This window comes from Periophthalmus magnuspinnatus, chromosome 17 (assembly GCF_009829125.3).
Source record: "Periophthalmus magnuspinnatus isolate fPerMag1 chromosome 17, fPerMag1.2.pri, whole genome shotgun sequence".
Classification (NCBI taxonomy): Eukaryota; Metazoa; Chordata; class Actinopteri; order Gobiiformes; family Gobiidae; genus Periophthalmus; species Periophthalmus magnuspinnatus.
In genome coordinates this window covers 22052229-22070959 of record NC_047142.1, presented here as the reverse complement: position 1 = coordinate 22070959, position 18731 = coordinate 22052229, and the positions used below count along the sequence as shown (strand labels likewise).

The following is an 18731-nucleotide window of genomic DNA, read 5'->3' as shown; positions in this document are numbered from 1 at the left end:
TTCCCATCAGCTTCCTGCCTGTGCAAATGTCCACCGTTCATTTGGTGTCGTTATTCTGATTGACCCCAGGCCGCTCGAGCCTCCTCCGTAATCACCGCTCATCATGATAATCAGAGCGACCTTCAGAGAGCAGAGGAGAGGGACCGGCAGCTCTGAACTCTCCGCACACCAATACATCCGCTCACCTACAACAATGCACTGATGTTAATGCAATGATATGAATAACGTATGGAAGCTGAGAGTTGAAATAGTTTAAAGCTGTACTATGTAACTTTTGGAGGGGGCCTGTCACCTTCTTGTCTCCATGGAGATGTTTTTGTTTTGCCTGGAGTGGCCACAGTATAGCATGACATGAATCTTGTGCGTTTACGTTGCCAAAATACCTTTATAAACATGCATTCTCACTCTGTAATGTTGAGTTGCATTATACTGAACAAACTTGACATTTATTATGGTTGTTATGTAAATTATGGGGGGTCTCCACAAATGCAGTCTCCACAAGAGCAGAGTCGTCTATTTTTCTCACTAATTCAGCGCAGTTTGAAGCTTTAATTGCATAATGAAGTACCACCATTTATTCCTTTGATTTTAGAAAGTAAACTCTATTAAATGCCACAAATTGAAACAGTAAAATTGCAGCAGAACAGTTTATTTTCTGAATGCCTGTTTGGTACATGTATTACTTCCCAACACTGATTGATCATTACTTTAGATAATTTGTGGAATTAAGCTGAGGCATGGACCAGTTTTATGTCGTTTTTATTTTACAGTGGACATGGTGACTGATGCAGAGCTGTTGCTAGAGTGCCATTTCTTTATAAAGTTTTACAGGCTACAAAAAATTGACCATTATCTGTTCCATACAATCACACTGACAGTATAACACTTGAGGGGATAATGTAAAACAGATGGCCAAAACAAATAAAAAAAAAAAAGGTTTTCCAAGTTCATGTACAATAAATGATGCAAGGCCAATGGAATTTTGTTCAAACTTCTATAATAAACATTTTGTATTAAACTAAGGATTTTACAATTACCAGATATACATTACTTTAGTAGTTGTGGGTAAAATATCATATAGTCCACATATTAAACACGCGTTATGAGTGACAGTTACTCAAATTGTGATAATGGTGCTAAATTTAGTTGTTGTTGTCCCTCATCATTCACAACAAAAACACAATACTTCACTTTCAACTAAACTACAAAAATAATCAGGATAGTATTGTCATTTTGTTTTCGTAGCACTTGTAAACTTGGAAGTTGGAGATATTTTGGTAAAGATACAGCATGGGATGTTACTTTTTTCCGAAGTTATTGATCCAAATGCTGAACTACTTAAAAGCATTCAACAAAAGATATTTATGTGACCTATTATACAGTACACTGGGTACAATGCATAAAAACATCTGTGTAGCATTCACTTCCAAAGCACAAAACGTAAAGTGCAGAATGTCTTGAATGAGCAACTCTTTGCTTTGCATCATTCTCTCTGAAATGTTACTTACACCCACCAAAATTTGAGCCCAATCTCCATCTAATCACTCATAAAATCAGAGAAAAAAAAACAACATTGCCAAAAAGTGCAATTGTAAACCATGTGCCCATGTCAAATCCACTTATTTTCACATTGAGCACAAAATCATGGGCCAAAAATGCTTCAGAGCTTCATCTAAAACCAGCATTACAGTTCATCTATTGAACAGGAGGGGGGATCCTTACACTGTATTGAAAACAGGGACAACATTTAAATTTGTAATGTGTAACAGTCTTGTATTCATTTGGTGATAAAGTAAACACAACAATAAGTTTTCAAATCTCAGCAGTTATGACCCCTTAAAATACTAATGCAATTCTAATAAAGTGATGAAGTTTTTATGTTGTCAGACACCATTCCTCGCACGCCTCTTCCATTTTAAGATGTGAACACTGGTGATTTGATTATTTGGAGATTTCACTGACCAACTTGCCGGGGTGCACAATTTCTCTCAAGGTTCATTAAGCAACATGTATGCATCGTGTAAAGCTAGTTTTGAGATTTCTCATTGATTTTCAAGCTACATACAAACAAAACAATGAGATGACTGATCAATTTTGAGTGACAAAGCTTATGCAGAAAATAACTGAACCAATGCCACCTTTTCATTACAAGAAGCCTTTTTTTTTTTTTTTAATAAATTGTGTTTACGTTAGACCATTATAATTATTCCTTTTCCTGTCTCAAGCACTTACCGTAAATTTCGGACTATAAGCCACTACTTTTTCCCCATGCTTTGAACCCTGTGGCCTATACAACAGTGTGGCTAATTTATAGATTTTTACTGGCTAACGGCGACCAAGGGGCACTCTCTGGCAGTAAACGCAAAAATGAAACAATGTGGGGAAAAGAAGGAAATAAAGCCACTGCCCGTAAGCTTGGTATTAATGAATTTTCAAAACATGCAGGTATGTTCATCCCGTGTTGATGCCGTACTGTGCCAATTTTCAGGCACAGTTTGAAAAAAAAAAAAAAAAACTTAAATTAAAACTCCAAAAAACCTCTGTGTACCATCTTTCTGTGTAAATATTAGCTTATATTCAAGTGCAGCCTACAAATGCACAAAATGTGTTTTCTTTTAAAATTTTGCAAGTGCGGCCTATATTCAGGTGCGCTCAATAATCAGAAATTTACGGTATTCAACTTTTAATTTCTGCATCGCCACCAGACCTGAAATGTTTTACCAGTTTCACCAAAATCCTCTTTATAGATGGAGTATTCACAGCCTGATGAACTAATGCTGGGAGCTCATTGTTCAAATGTACACGTGGATGAACATCTTAGTCCATGGTTTGTTGTAGTACTCATTTTGCTGCTTTTAAAATCATCAACAGCTTTGTGATAAGAAAACCGCCTGGCAGCTTTCTGAATGCTACACAAAAATACCAAATCTTAAGTGTATGCTTTAGTCTAATCTAGAATGAAAATCTGAAAATTGTAACCTCTGTTTTATGCCGTGGACTGATATCTTTGTGTGGTTGGGGGAAAAAAAATCTTATCTCAAACTAAGAAATATGAAAAATATGGGCGTTCATTAATGCTCAGCCTGAAAAAATGTCTTGTCGACAAAAAAGTCCTCATAGTATACTTGCTTCTAAGGCAGTTCTCAATCACAGGACTTTACAAGCACAGTTAAGTTAAATTGTGTCAATAAAAACTTTCGGAAATCTAATCCGAGGAGACCCCATTTGGAGTGTCAAGTTAGTGTCAAGAAGATGCTTTTCAAGTTCGTTCTGGTGTCCATCTTATCCCCCCTTTTCACACAGGGCTCTCATGAGGAAGCAGTGTCCGTGCTCGGAGGCACAACAGTCAGTGAAGAGAGGCGTCCGCACAGTGAGCAGAGGGCAGGGGAGGAGTGTGAGAGCGGGGGGAGCAGATGTTACCAGATGTGAGATTCGCAATGAGTCATTTTGATCACGCCCACACCTCCACCAAGACGCCGGTAGTTCATTCCTCCGTATAACCTGGACAGAAAACATATATGAATTGATATCAAACAGACAAGCCAATCAGATATTGGTTGAAGTAGATTTTGGTTTTGATTGGTAGTGTCTCTCTTTCAATAGTTCTGATTACAGGGTTGAATTTATGGTGACCTCCTATTGTAAAAACTACTATTAAAAGCAGGGAATTGCACATAACTTTATATTGGAGATGTAATTTTTAATAATTTTCTTTCAGTTTCAATATAGGTGCACAAATTAAAATAAAGTTTCCCAGTAATGTAAGGTAGGCAAGTACATTTACAAAGCTCCACGTATGGGAAAACACTTACCTCCATGTATTGGCATCTGGATCATATACTTCTATAGTTTTTAAATACGTTGTCCCATCAAAGCCTCCTACTGCCATCAACTGCCCATTCACCACTGCAAGGCCCACCTACACATAAACAGTGCATTAGCAAAATTATGTTGGCACTCCATTCAATTTATTAGAGCTGAAGAGTCAAGATAAAATATCCATCTGACTCATGTTTGTAGATGTTTGTGTTGGTCTAGTGATGTATTTTATGTATTAAACCTGCTCAACGCATTCACTTCAATAGGAAATTATATGACCTAAAAAGATGAAAAAATGAACATCCAAATTGCTTCCTGATTTGCAGTTAATCTTGAAATCATGCTGCCTTTTGCATAACTTTGCATCTGACACCCACCCCGCTTCTTCTGGACGTCATGGCGACCACCGGAGACCACTGGTTAGTCCTGGGGTTGTATCGCTCAGCACTGCTCAACTCCGTGGTGTCGTCTCTGCCCCCCACAGAGTAGATCATGTCCTGGTACACCGCGCAGCCCAAGTGCTTCCTCCTGGTACCCATCGGGGAGACCGTGTGCCAGCGGTTCTCTTGCGGATTATAACGCTCTACTGTAAAAAATAAATTGGTAATAGTATTAATTGTTTGCTCTCCTGTGAAAATGTCTTATAACTTGAACAACAGTTTTTAAAACACAGCTCTAGAACAACCTTCATATATCTAACCGTAAGGGCTGTTGTCAGTATCAGTTCCAGGCTAAGCTCTTTTTATCAGTTTCAAATATTGTTCACACGTCCCATAGAAACAAGTCGATGTTACAATAAAATAACAGCTTATGGTTTACAGAGTTTACCACTTTTGCCTACCTGTATTCAGCGGTGACGTCCCATCAGACCCTCCCACCGCGTACAGAAATCCTCCCAGTACTGCCACTGCCACACCCAGCCGCCTGGTGCTCATAGAGGCCACACGGGTCCATTTGTTTTCCTTTGGATCATACCTGTGACACAAGACCATTTATAATAAGAAAACATTTATGAAAAAATAGTATGTGAACAAAAAACACAGTGTGCAGTTCTTTTGACCTTTCTACAATATTTAGACAGGACACTCCATCTTGTCCACCAACTGCGTACAGATAACCTCCGAGTACAGCCACACCCACACTGGTGCGGCAAGTGCTGGTCGGAGCCACGTCACTGCTCCACTGGTTGGTTTTGGGATCATACCTGAAATATTAAGGGCATGTTAGGAAGCAATAGTAAATATTAATATTTTTTATATCTTCTTTTTATTATATTTTATGATGTTTCAGGTATTCAAAGTCAACAGTTTCTTCATTACAACTCATGAAGTTAAACCTCTCAAATGCAAAGAACTCCTGACCTCTCTACAGAGTTGAGGTATGATGACCCGTCATGTCCTCCCACGGCGTACAGCAGGTCGTCCAGGACGCTGACCCCAACCCCACACCTGCGTTTGCTCATGGAGGCCACCATCCTCCACTCATTTGTCTGTGGGTCATACCGCTCTACACTGGAAATGGCATCTCCACTGCACCAGCCACCAACTGAGCATAGAAAAAACAAATTAGCAACAAGTTTCCTTACTCCTCCTACGAGGATACACATGTTTTCAGCCTCTCAAAGAGGTACATTTATTCATTCCACACTTTGTGGTGCTAAGCTACTATTGTAGCCACGGCTGCTCTAGGACAGACTGAAGTAAGCAATCACCCCTCTTTCACCCCCACAAACTCTCACACTCTCACTCTCTCTCTCTCACCCACTCACCCACACACCCACAATTTTGTATAAGGATGCAACACTATAAGCTGACCTGCAAACAGTACTTCTCCACATCGTATGGGTTTCCTGGGTCGAGTTCTGGGTCCCTGCATCAGTGGTCTCTCCTGAGGCAGCAGCAGGTAGTTTTTGGCCTCATCAACCAGGTCTCTGAAACATTGCATTAAGTCAAAACCAAAAAATAGCAACAACCACACAGGAAAGCATTATTGTGCAATTTCAGACTGTAAATGCATGCCCACCTGCACTCCTCATCACTTTTTATAAGTGGGTCGGATCCAACAGTGCCAACCAAGAATTTAGGACTCAGTAAGGGAAGTCTGACGTGTTGTAGGACCTATAAAAACAATACATTTATTAATGCGGAAAAACAGGGGTGGCTGATATTGCCAATAATAAATATTTAAAATTTCTTTAAAATTTCTTCTTTTTTTTGTTTTGTGTTTTTGACTACGCTTTACAGACTATACAGGGTGTCCATAATGTCCCTTTACATTTTTTAAATTTAATTACAAAGGCAATTGATTAGATATATTGATTAGATTTGACTCTGTGGTTATAAACGTTTGTAATCCCCCCCCATCTCATTGGGATCTGCATGTTCATGAGTTCCTCAATGAAACATTCATGTTCACCGGAGAGCTTTATGGACACCCTGTATGTTCAGTATTGCGATTTTGTATACCTCCAGAACAACAATTGCAACATTATCAATTTTTCCAATATATCCACTCATAAATATTTCCTACTGCTTATATCAAACCTGTGGTAGCTGTGGCCTGCGTTCCTGGATGCTGTACTTGACCCAGGCCATCACTGCATTGAAAACTTGTTCCTCACTTCTAACATTGAGCTCATCACTGGAGATGATGTCGATCAGCTGATTGGCAGGAAGCAGCATGAACTCTTCACTTTCCATCACCTGCAGCAGAGCACAGAGGGACAGACAGTTAGCAGCTTGGCACGAAAAATGCATTCATGAAATAACTAGAAGCAGGAATTGATGTAAAACAGATCCTCCCTCATAACAAGTAGAGGGACAATAAGCACAGGGGACATTTTGAGGACAGAGGCCAATATAAAATATTGTGTTTTGAAATAGCATAATAGCAGTAATTAGCATCTAAAATAACATATCTAAATGCTGCTCACATTTCATATATGCTCCCATTTACATTCCTCTGTCAAATAAATGACACAGAATTATATCAACAGCTGTGTTCATTATACTCACAAATTCTGAGGAACTAATTTCACTTGGCAAACGACCAAGTTTAGTTTGACTGTACACTACAAACAGTGAAAGACAACAAATATAGGAATGTCAGCAGTTATTGATTTAAGAAATAAATCATGTGTAAATATATGTAAGGAAAACACATTTTACGAGGTCAATATGTATGTGCTGTTGCTGTATCTTTTCAGATCACAATCGTAACTCCAATTATCTTAATTATTGTCAATTGTACGAGTTACTGATGTAACCAATCTACCTCTATTTTAGGGCTGGGTACCATTTAAAGCATCAGTAGAGTATCAAATAAAAATGTTTGGGTACAATTGATTTAAAAAAAAAAAAAAAAAAAAAAAAAAAAGTGAACTAAAAGAATACTTTTTCTTTGGTTCAAAGAAATGTTAATGCCAAATGGATCCAGGGAGAGGATAAGAAAGATACAAGGCAGTGCTGCCATAAATCAAAAATAAAAACAACTGCTTTATACAAAGTAATACTGTTAAATGTTTAATGGCATGTATGAACATTGTAGTTCTGAATTGCTGTTCTACCTAGATGATGGATACAGGAACAGGATGTTAAGGAACCTGTACAGAAAACTAGGCATCATTCAAATATTTAAAAAGAAAAAGGTACCCAGTCCTAATTTTGCACATTTGAAAACAATAAATCTGCCCACATAAATTCAAAGGGCAAGAACCGGACCTAATCTTGACACTAAAATGTGATACTGGGACAGCCTTAAGTGAATTTAAATGCAAGCCCACCTCCTGGAAGTTGTGCTGGGTGAACTTGTCAGCGATTCGGAGCAGCTCGCGGCAGGAGTGTGTGTCGGCGAATGCCCTGATTCCCAGACAGTTGGAGGGATCCAGCTGTCTCTTGAGGAACTCGCAGCATGCCTCCTGGATCTCCGCCAGTTGAAGGAGGCACGCGGCAGGGAGCAGCGTTTGAACATTCCCCTCCTCCACTGTCACCTATGGGGGAGCCAGGCACTTACATTTTAGTATGGCAAATTGGGCAAAAAATACAAATACTAAGTAAAAATGTTTAATGTCATACTCTGGAACATTCTACGCAAATATCATCTCCACAAAGACAAGTAGGTGGCATACCCCTTAAGACAGAAGTTACATAGTGTACCTTCAAGTCTTCCAAAAACCCACTTTAGTTTTGTTCATTTCAAAAGCTAGACACACATATTTTTGATTCCACAGATGTCTTTAAAACGACCTACAGACATGCTCCACAGCTTAACAGTCATCTAAACAACACACTGTGGCATCTTTCACACTTCTGAAATTCACAAATGTATATTCAGAGCATTACCATTTCGTATCAACTGCAACAAATTATAAGGACTTAATTTATTATTTTACATTGGTGTTCCATCCCCTTATCACTTTTTCTAGCACATTTGTATGAGTATGACAAATTGTCCTTCAAAAGTTTATTTTATTTACCTGTGAGGTGTAGGCAAAGTCAATGAGCAGCTCCATGGCCCTCTCATCAATGTCACGAATCACAACTTCAGTTTGTCTGCTCTCTGCCAGCTCCCCCGTAAACATTGCCCTGTTGAAAAGTTAAAATATTTTATTTTGAAGTATAGTCTATCTATATAAGTATAGAGTACAGATAAGTCTGACTTGCTCAATTAAACTACCACAATGGCTTTGTTCACATGCACAACAAAATCTGATTATTATCAGATTTCTGGACCTCTAAGATTACTTTACTTACCGGTACCTATTTTGACGTTTGAATGTCATTTAACAGAGGGACCATGATCAGAAAGAATTCAGACGATTTTGCAGTTACATGTCATTTTAATAGTCTTAAAACTCTGTGATAATCAGATTTTGAGTTTGCACTGTGCATGTAACCGTAGCCACAGTTATAGCCTGTGATGAAGCAGGAATACATAAATAACACAAGAATTAATGCCACAAGCAGTAATGATGGCCCTCGCCCTGGTGCAGGCCTCTATAGGTTGATGCATGTGGCTGTGAACAAATATCAAATAAACAGGAAATTAAGTCATACTACACAGACACTAATGAAAATCTAAAAAAAAAAAAAAAAAAGAAATTATTTGGATCCATAATTAATAATGGATTATGAACATGTCTAGAAAAACGTAGAGCGAGATGGGTTTCATATTAACATATGTCAAAGTGACGTGGAAATTTCATTCCAATATGGCCGACTTTCTGTTCATCATGGGACAGTGGGACAATAAAATTTTTAGCTTGTCTGATCGTGCTCTATCACTGTTTCGAATTCAATCAGCCTAGGACCCCCTCCCATAGGGGTCCACTTCAGGGCGGCACTGTTCAATCATTTTTTTTGTATAAAATACTGTTATAAGATTTAATGTTTGACTAAGCAGGTGCACTCTGTCAATGAAGGTGTGTTTTAATTAATATTTAGTATTCATTGCCTGATTTGAGTCACAGTGCCATTCACTTGAATGGGTGGTTTGGATAACTGTAGAGCAAAAACCTGTAAAAATTACAGCACGGGTCATGGGTACACAAGGATTTTTCTGTAAAATTTGAACCATTTCTGTCAACGTGATTTTTTGTGCTTCCCAGTTCTATTGGTGGTGCTGTAGCATAGAGTGTGAATTATGAATTTAACCGGTGTCAGCCAGTGTGTAAGTGACACAAATTTCAACCTGATGGGACTATGCATTTGTGTGTACGAGATTTTTTTGTGCCCCTGCAGGCCAACCATGAGAAATGCCCCATGTATGTAATGTGTTTTTTGCATCTTGTCATGGACCAAATTTAATCTCCAAATTTTGTATAAATCCGATAATGTTGAAATTTCATGTCGCTATGGTGTTCAATTTTATTAGACGTCATAGTCCATCATATTCAGGCTAGAATCATGCAACTGTGATGTGAATTTGAGCTGTCTAGGCCAATGCCCATAGTCACAGAGAAGTCACGGAAGAAACAGGAAATGTTTTTTCTCCCCATTGTAAATTTTGTGCATTCCTATAGATGGCACTCTCACAGTATTCATAGTGTTTGACATATCAGTGTTATCAGGGTCATCCAGTTTACATCTGATTGAAATGTCAACATAGTGGGACTAAGCATGTGCGTGCATGACATTTTTAAAAGGTTTTTTTTAGAAATCTTTGCACCAACTGTGGGAAAAGCATAGAATTAAATCTCTAAATTTTGTCCTAATCCGATAATGATAATGTCTCTATGGAAGGGGGAAATATAGTGGTAGGGGGCACTACAGTGTTCATATTTATTATACTTCATAGCCCGTTACATTGAGGCCAGGGTCACACAATTGTGATTTAAATTTGAGCTCTCTAGGCCAACGCCCATGGTTGTGAGAAGAAGAAACAGGAATTCGTATGGAATATCCTAAAAACATGGATAACTTTTAAATGTCAAGGCTCTATCACTGCTGCGAATTTCATGCGTCTCTGCCAAAATTTGCCCGTCTCCTCTTCCATAGAGGTCCACTTCTAGGCAGCGCTGTGGAGTCAGACATTTTCGCGATGTCCAGTTTATCCAATTCACCGGACCGGTTGATTCTATACCATGTGAGACTTTTCAAATGTGTTTATTTTGTCAGAAAACCAAATCTGTAAAATGCTGCTAGGTACACTTGGTGATTGGCGAGGGCCAATTACAACTGATCATCTTCTAGGACTCAGTATGCATTTCAAGCTTAATCAGAGGACTGAATAAAAAGGCAAAAAAAATGGTAGCTCTATCTAAAATGTATAAATTATTCTAATGTTATAGGCAAAACAAGTCAAGTCATTAATTTATAAACAAATGGTTTTATAGCTCAACTTTATTGTAAGACTTTACCTGAAGTATGGGCTGCAGGCTGACAGGATGACCCGATGAGCATAGATCTTCTTTGCGCCCACCACCAGCACCACATCACAGAGCTCACGGTGCTTCCTCAGCAGGTTGATCACCTCCAGAGTCTGTCGCGGGTGTTTGTCTGAGACATAGGGCATGCGCGCGGGCTGGGGGACCCCTTCAGGGAGCTTGTTGGGGTCCCCCAGAGTACAGCGGCTGGTGATGTCCATTCCAGTGGCGTCTTGGCGTGCGCTGGTGGCCCTTATATAAGATAAACAGCAGTCAGTCATTCACAACTTAATGTCAAATCAAATATAAACAGTTTGTTCTACAGGTTTAAAATAAACTCAAGTATAGTATTTACACTGCATTATGTATTGTGTAGGGATGGGTCAATAAACAATAATATCAGTTATCCTGATATTATCCTGATAATAATCGTTCATGAGACATTTCATATAATCACTATAATTGCCAACAGAGATATGGCCATTATATGACCAGAAAAAATGTGCAGAAAAAAGCTACTTCTCAATGATGATCTCTCCTAGATCATTGTTGTTTTCACTAGTAACAAAGTACAAGATTAAATATGGAACCTATTCATAATATTGAAATGATTCATATTCATAACATTTTTAAACTGTCGACAACTTTAATAATTATCAATGATATAATTGTTAATCACAATTATTTTGGCAATGATAACCGTGACACCAAAGTTCAATATCATCCCATGCCTCGTTTGGTCTATTGATGGGAAAAAGTGACACTGCATTTTTAATATTTGAAAACAAAGTGTAAATGTACATTTTTTAATTTATTCATGAGGTCTTGAACTGTTTCTTGTCTCTGGTTAAAGATTGTTTTACAAAGTTAACATATTTTCTTCAAGTAAAGATAACCAAGACAAATTATTCTTGAGCACAAGTGTCTATTTCTTTCTGCCTTGGTTGGTCCAATGGTTGGAAACCTCCCTGGTCACTAGATCCATCTGGGTAGTTTCCCCTTGCAGTAAAGGCCCTACTATATTTTTAGAAGGAGAGCATTTCACTGTTTATAAATAGAAAAGAGTGAGTTGGTGACTCCCACTGGAACTCCACTCTTAGTCTGTGCCATTAACCTGTCAGAGTGGACACTGAACAGAAGCTTTATTATTGAGCTATCAGCCATGCCAGAGGTCTGGGGTTAGTCCCACCTTCCGTAGAGAGTTAAGACAGCTGTTTTTATGGCTGCAGCTCAAATACTGAACAGACAGTAGCACATGTTTGCTCTGTAGAGGTTACATAAGTGTGAGAAAAGGTGTCAGAATGGGTAACACATTTCATCCAAGAGGGACCGGTCCTGCTATTCAATAAAGATTAGGTTCATTCTTTCCATAAAAAGAAATATTTAAAAGGCCACACCTACCTGCGCATTGGCTTTGCGTCCATGCACTAAAGAACAATGTTGAGCTCCACACCTTGCAATTAACCTTAAAAATAATGACAATGAATTAGAACAACAGACTTTTAAGAATGCATTGAATGCATGGAATTGAGTTACTGTAAAATTTTACTTTTTCATTTGGCATTAATATTGCTATGCAAATGTGTATAAGTCATTGTTACTGTCTTTTGCAGGTCAGTTTTAACCGTGGAAGTTTTCTATTAACGATACTCTCTGATGCTAGAAAGTTACCAGGGTTATAAAATTTGACAGCAGTCATGCCTCCTGTCCCTGGCGCTGGTACTGTAATGTTATTTGTATGAAATAACTTGGGCATTTTTCCTTGACTGACTAGACTGAGGTCTTGATCCTGTGCATTATTGTGGCATTTGTCTGCTATTGGCAGACTCAGCACAGAAAATGCTAACATTTAGCTTCCACATAGGAAACGCAGCATTGTGCTTCATCATGACACAACTGTCTGAGTAAACATATTATACTTACATTGGCATTATCTAAACACACTGCAGTAGAAATAAATAATAAAACACGAAGCGTTAAGTAGTGTTGTTTAATCAGCTAACTCCTGAAGCTAACACAGTTACTCAAATCAGTCCGCAAATAAATCTCACAGATCAGTCTAACGCTAATCAAGCGAGTCGCAAAATACCAGCAGGAAAAACATTCGCTTCTGATTATTCCAAACAGCACAATTTGACAATCATTTGTTCGGTGTAGTCGTCGTTGTCACAGAGCCACAGGAGGAATATTTTAGACTTCCCCTCTGGGGGTAACTTTGAATAACACGTATATAAAAATGATGTAGCTGTCGACTAAATCCAACAGTCTGTGCTACAGTCATGATTAAAACAAAGCTTACCTTGTGCTTCCATTCCGGCGGTGGACAGAAGTCGCCTTGATCGCTAATGTTTACAGTTTAATGCCGACGTTTAGCTCTGATGGTTTTCCTCCCACTGAACTGCGCATGTGCTAAAAACAAGCACCGTTTCCGGGCAGAATGCTTTCAGAATAAAAGTATAGAATGACGTAATTCTTTAATATATATGCCACTGTATATTTGCAGTCTTTATACAGTTCTTTATACAGTCTGTGATATGTGCTAAACAGTAACACATTTTTTCAATTTCACACTCAACAATAGCAGTAAATGCCTTCTGGGACTTTTAAAGCTCTTTAGCCCACACACCCCCCCACCCACACACACACACACACCCACACACACACACACCCCCCCCCCCCCCACACACACACACACACACAGGGTGCAGCCCATGATCAGCATTTGACCAGCAGATGGGGCTAGATCAGCATTTGGGAATCAATCGGAATCAACGCAGTGACAGATTGAACGATATAATTTGCTAGTAAATGTGTGATTTACACCCATTATTCAGTTTATTTGTTTTAAAACTGAATTATTCTTTTACAATACTGGAGATATGTCCCTGATCAGTTTTTTTACACAAGCCAAATTTTGACTTTCATCAAGCCACCACATGTGTTGAGAAAACTAGTAAAGGGTCCTGTGTTATTGTGAGGACAACAAAAGAAACAGTCATTGTTTGGTTGATATTCAAACTTATATTCACCATGTCAAAATTGAAAATTAATACTTTCAACACCCTTTTTAAATTAAACACGTATCCTTAAATTAAATGTATACTTAAGTTGTCCTACATTTTCCAACAAAGTGCCTAATCTCATTATATTATTCAAAATAAATTAAGTAGCTTACAAATACATTGCATTAAGCATAAAGCCATATTTGACATTAACACACCTCTAAATTCATGTTAAACTGAAATAATATCATCTTGAGTTTTGAACTGAAATTCAGTTTCTTCCATATTCAGATTACAAAAAGCCTTAGACGGACTTCTTCAGGAAAGAGTGCATTATGGCTGTGGCATTAATCTTCTGAGTAGTCTTGGGCGTGGCTGACTGGCAGCTGTGTCAAAGAGTGAGAGAGGAGCGGCTGCAGCAACAGCGGATCTGCATTAGGAACTTGAAGGAGGAAAAAAAGTGTTTATAAATTAAAATTGTCATTTCAAGAAAAACACAACTAAGTGGATGTGTACCGTCCACATAGGTAAGTGTGGTGAGGAGTGGAGTATCTGAAGACAGATATGTGCTGTACTGAAGGTCATCCATGAGAGGGCTCAGCTGATCAGGGCATAGAGTCATCAGGGCTGTGGCAGCAGGAAGTGGATTGACATGCTTCTTCTGACGAGCTCTGCAGTTCTGAAACCAAACCTAATAAACAAACATATATTGTTCAAATACATACAATACTAAGTCAAGTTTTCTTGCAATTTGTTGTTTTGCGTTAGTCCACACCTGTATAACTCTCCGACTGAGACCAGTCTGCTCAGCCAGCTTCTGCAGAGTCTGGGCATCAGGGTTATTATCTTTGGCAAATTGGTTTTGCATTATCTGAAATATATAGAAATAAATACATACTCATCACCTATTACAAAGTATTTATGGGCACTGGCCACTGAGTCTTTACCTGTAACTGTTCAACGGTGAAACTAGTTCTAGCTCTTTTAGCTGGTCTAGGCACAGAGTTTGAATCCTTGTCTGACATCTCTTCTTCAGTTCTGTGTTGCTCTGTTACAACATTTAGAGATTATTTTATATTATATTGTGTTATTTATATATTTACACTGAAAATGTTAATGCATCTGGTCTCACCACTTTCTCTGGCCCGCTTTATATTATCCATCATTATGTCATAATGTGTTCGACAGAAGATGCGGTTCTCCAACAGTCCACACTCCTCCCCAGTGGACAGCTGTCTCTTACAGGAGGTGCAGGAGAAACAGGCCAGGTGGAAAGTGCTGCCTCTTGCACGCCGCACCCAGTCACTGGAGTTTATGTTGCGGCCACAGCGCGCACAGCGAGTTCCATACCTCCTGAAAAGACATGTTCAATATTCAGTCATTATTGGATCAACTCCACAAGGTGTTGACAAGTCCGACAAAAAAACATAACAGAAAAAAATGGAACTCATATAATTGTCCAACCTACCTAAAGTAGTCCAATTTGCAGAAGACTTGTTTGTCTTTGATGTAGCAGCTCACATGACGGCCCAGTGATGTGTTACACACACTGCATGAGAGGCAGCGCACATGCCAGCACAAATCATTTACCTGAGGACAAGAAAGTCTTCAAAAATTATTCATAAATACAGCCATGCATCTAAACATAATTAACCATCATAGGCCTACATCGTGTATGTGCTGTAAATAAAGCATTAGCCTCTATACTTCAGGGAAGTGCCACAAGTTACAACCATATTAAAAGTTATAATTATAGAGATGATAAACTGAGTAGAGCCACAGACTTCATACTCTTAGACTGTATGCAGTTTATGGGTATGCTTATAAGAAAGCAAATGGTGCAGCAAACATTTGGGGCAACTAAAAGCACCAACATTATTATATAACGCACATTACTGCTGATGTCTTGTCTTCTGGTATATTCCAACGGTTTTCTTTTTTACTGGAATGCAATAAAAACATTCAACGCTTGTGGAATGCTGTGTGTGTGGTGAAAATAAATAATGCAGTCTTAATTCGCCTTAGTGTAAATATGTAAGTTCTAGTCAACAGGGTTTAGTGTTACCTTGAGCAGGTATCTGTCCACTATGTCCAGGCCGCAGGAGGAGCACACAGGATTGCCCCGCACAGAGGTCACTGCCAGGGCCGAGGAAGAGCAGCTGGACAGGGACGAGGGAGAGTATAAGTCCTCCTCGAAAATATCATCCGGACCTGAAGAGCTCTGTCAAAAATTATCATCAGTTAAAGGCTGGAGTTTGAGCTGGACGCAGCTACTCTACAGCTAGCAAACAAAGCTCATGTTGCATGCTATGTTGTGGGAAATAGTTTGGTTTTGTAAATCTTGGGCTACTTTGCACCTACAGCGTCGAGTAAAAGGCTGTCGTCCTCATGGTGCAGTGAAAACACGTCCTCCAAACCCGAGTCTTGTAACTCGTTCATTGCCTCTGAGGACGAGGCCCTGGAGTCTGGACCAGGTAAAGATGACTGGTTTGGTTTGGGTCTAGACCGAGTCTGGACTGATGCGTAAAGAAGTCCTCTGCCATGTTACCAGGGCAACCACTGGGTCTTTATCCACTCCCCGAGAGGCCTCCCCAAAAGGCCAACATTTAGCCTCATTTGATCACTTTATTTAGTTTGAACCAGGAGTGATTTTATAACCACTACAGTCATGCAAATATGGAAAAGGCATGACTTTTAAAACATAAAAAATGACACTGGTCTCAGCAGACAAGGGACAAACACACGTGAGCTTGATTAGGCCAATCAGGACACAGCCACGCAGGTGCGCGCGAGCCACGGCAAGTATGCACGAGCCGTGTGTATGAGCCACTTGTATGAGCCGTGTGTGTGAGCCGTGCGTGTGAGCCGTGCATAACACCCACAGATAAAGATTTATTATAGTTTGGGATTTGGCAGTAAGCTATAGACCACTTAAATAATAATAATAAAAAAAAGTTTATTCAGTTTCAATTTTGTAAAACTGAATCATGAGGGACCAATAGGCATTTCAGGTCTAGATAAATAGTTAGGCTTATTTCTGCATCGATACACTACAAATACAAATAGGCCTATATTCAGCCATAATGTGAGCGCATAATTCTCTCCTATATGGACATTTTCAGCCTAAATGTCGAGGCCTTCCAGTCCTAAGAGCTCGGGTTTTCACATTGAAATGATGCGTTATTACACAGGCCTCCGCCAATTAAAGTTGTTGGTAGGATGTTTATTTTACAATTAACCTATTTCAAAGACTAAACCGAGTTCATTTAAATGTGTATGTATTCTTCTTACTTGAAGCTAAAAGTCCTTGTGTTTTGTGTCTTACCGTGCTGTTGGGGACCGAGTTGAACATCTCCGCGCTGCGCCTCTTCACTTCATCCCTCTCAGATGGTCTTGTCCCGCAGCTGCTGCTCCGTGACACCGGGAGCTCTGTTTGACCTCCGTGTTAGTCCAGTGTCCTCTCAAAGTCCAGTGTCACTCAACTTTGTGTGGTGAGTCCTTCTCCCCTCGGTCCTTTTACTTTTAAAGCAGAGCGTGTGCTGTGCTCAGGGTCGGCTGCACCTCCCATCGCCCCCTCCTAGGCCCAGCCCGCTGCAGCATCACTTCAACCAGGTCAAATGAGCCTATATACCACCCACCAATGTAACAAATTTAATTCAAATAAGGTCGAATAGTGCAAGCAAATATAACGCAATAACTCTCCAGCAGAGTAATGATAGGCACATTATAATTCGACATAAAACCACTTAACACGTAAAGTTCAGCCTGAGGCTGTAGACATGGCCCAGACTATTTTTCAACTTCAACATTAGTGCTAAATTTGTACTAGGCCTATATAACACTTTTCTCCACTAATACAGTATAAAATGCGACAGCATGTCATGGTACCATCAGGGTAAAAACCCATGGGTAAAATACATTATCTTCTGAGACTTACAGGCAAATGTTGAATTAATTGCTGTGATTATTTGTAAAATGAAATAATCTAATACATGTGCATTACTGAAATCTGACTGAAGTGCTCTTATTCTGACAGGGTCTCTCTTCTTCAGACCTCAGACTGGAGTAAGGGTGATGGCAGATGCAGACTGAGTCAATGGGCCCTGATTAAAACCATCCCGGAGAGCACTCGACTGTAGTAAGTGACCAGACTGTGGAGTCAGACTATGAATCCCCCTGGACCTTATCTTTGGAGTATGTCTTCCACATAAAACAGGAGACTTTTGACACATGGTCAATGAAGAAAATGTGTATTTTTATGTTTATTTGACAGATGGCATATGACAAACATGTATCTGGTATCACAGCCTTGGCTGATTCACGACATGGCAAGTCCCAAGGGTAGATCAGATTTTTTTAAATGCAGTACTAAACTGGTTTAGCAATAATAATAATAAATAAAAAACATGTTGCAGTACAGTTTTAGTTGCCCATAAAACAATATAAATAAAAGGAAAACATAATTTGCCTAATATTGACTAGATACAGACAGACTAAATGATGTAATGCAGCACTCAAATGTTAATTACTTCCTTAAATGCAGGGTTTAAGATGGTCTGAGAAGCCTGGATTACAAGACTCCAGAAGACACCTGCCTCAGTTTAGAAACGAGTGGTTTATACATTCTGTCTGCATCATGTATGTCAGAACATCAGTAACATTTGATGATAAAATTACTTTATAACTTCCAATCATAATGACAAAAATAACATGTAATATTGAATAGTTAAAAAGTACTGGTAACCATTTGACATACATTGGTGTTTTGTTGTCCCAATGTTTCAGATTTGTCTATTTATTTTTATTTTTGTTCAAACATACAATTCATTCAAATAGCCTACATCGTGGCGTTCATTTGAGGTAAGTGCCTATTTGAGTGGTTTATCATGCTTACATCAGAGTTCGTGAGTTTGGACCATGTTTGTTTCTGGGTTTGGTTTCCCTTTTTGAGCCAAAAACATCCGAGCATCCCACAAACACACAGTTGTTTTTGGTTTAAAGCTTGTTTCTTTCAGTTTAGAAGAGACTTATCTCAGAGAGTGGAGTGC

General features: G+C 39.1%; 2 protein-coding genes across 3 annotated transcripts; both read right to left on the bottom strand.

The window, feature by feature from the left end:
* Positions 1 to 742: 742 nt before the first annotated feature.
* Positions 743 to 13112, bottom strand: klhl20 (kelch-like family member 20). 2 transcript variants are annotated; one of them, XM_055228652.1, is made up of 15 exons: positions 12981 to 13081; positions 12083 to 12146; positions 10893 to 10933; positions 10676 to 10843; positions 8294 to 8402; positions 7601 to 7807; positions 6363 to 6521; positions 5842 to 5936; positions 5634 to 5749; positions 5181 to 5364; positions 4880 to 5023; positions 4661 to 4794; positions 4197 to 4405; positions 3813 to 3919; positions 1629 to 3501 (listed from the first exon to the last, which is right to left on the bottom strand). In XM_055228652.1, exons 4-15 carry the CDS (start codon positions 10828 to 10830, stop codon positions 3417 to 3419), a joined length of 1704 nt encoding a protein of 567 aa, XP_055084627.1. In that variant the 5' UTR covers positions 10831 to 10843; positions 10893 to 10933; positions 12083 to 12146; positions 12981 to 13081; the 3' UTR covers positions 1629 to 3416. The 2 variants fall into 2 exon arrangements, with proteins under 2 accessions (XP_033838550.1, XP_055084627.1); XM_033982659.2 differs by having other exon boundaries at positions 743 to 3501; positions 10676 to 10933; positions 12981 to 13112.
* A 573-nt stretch (positions 13113 to 13685) lies between these two features.
* On the bottom strand, positions 13686 to 16313 carry lhx8a (LIM homeobox 8a). The gene is made up of 8 exons (XM_033981931.2): positions 16045 to 16313; positions 15749 to 15904; positions 15152 to 15273; positions 14816 to 15036; positions 14631 to 14731; positions 14459 to 14554; positions 14200 to 14374; positions 13686 to 14125 (listed from the first exon to the last, which is right to left on the bottom strand). The coding sequence occupies exons 1-8, from the start codon at positions 16120 to 16122 to the stop codon at positions 14031 to 14033; spliced, it is 1044 nt and encodes a 347-aa protein (XP_033837822.1). The 5' UTR covers positions 16123 to 16313; the 3' UTR covers positions 13686 to 14030.
* Between the last annotated feature and the right edge of the window lie 2418 nt (positions 16314 to 18731).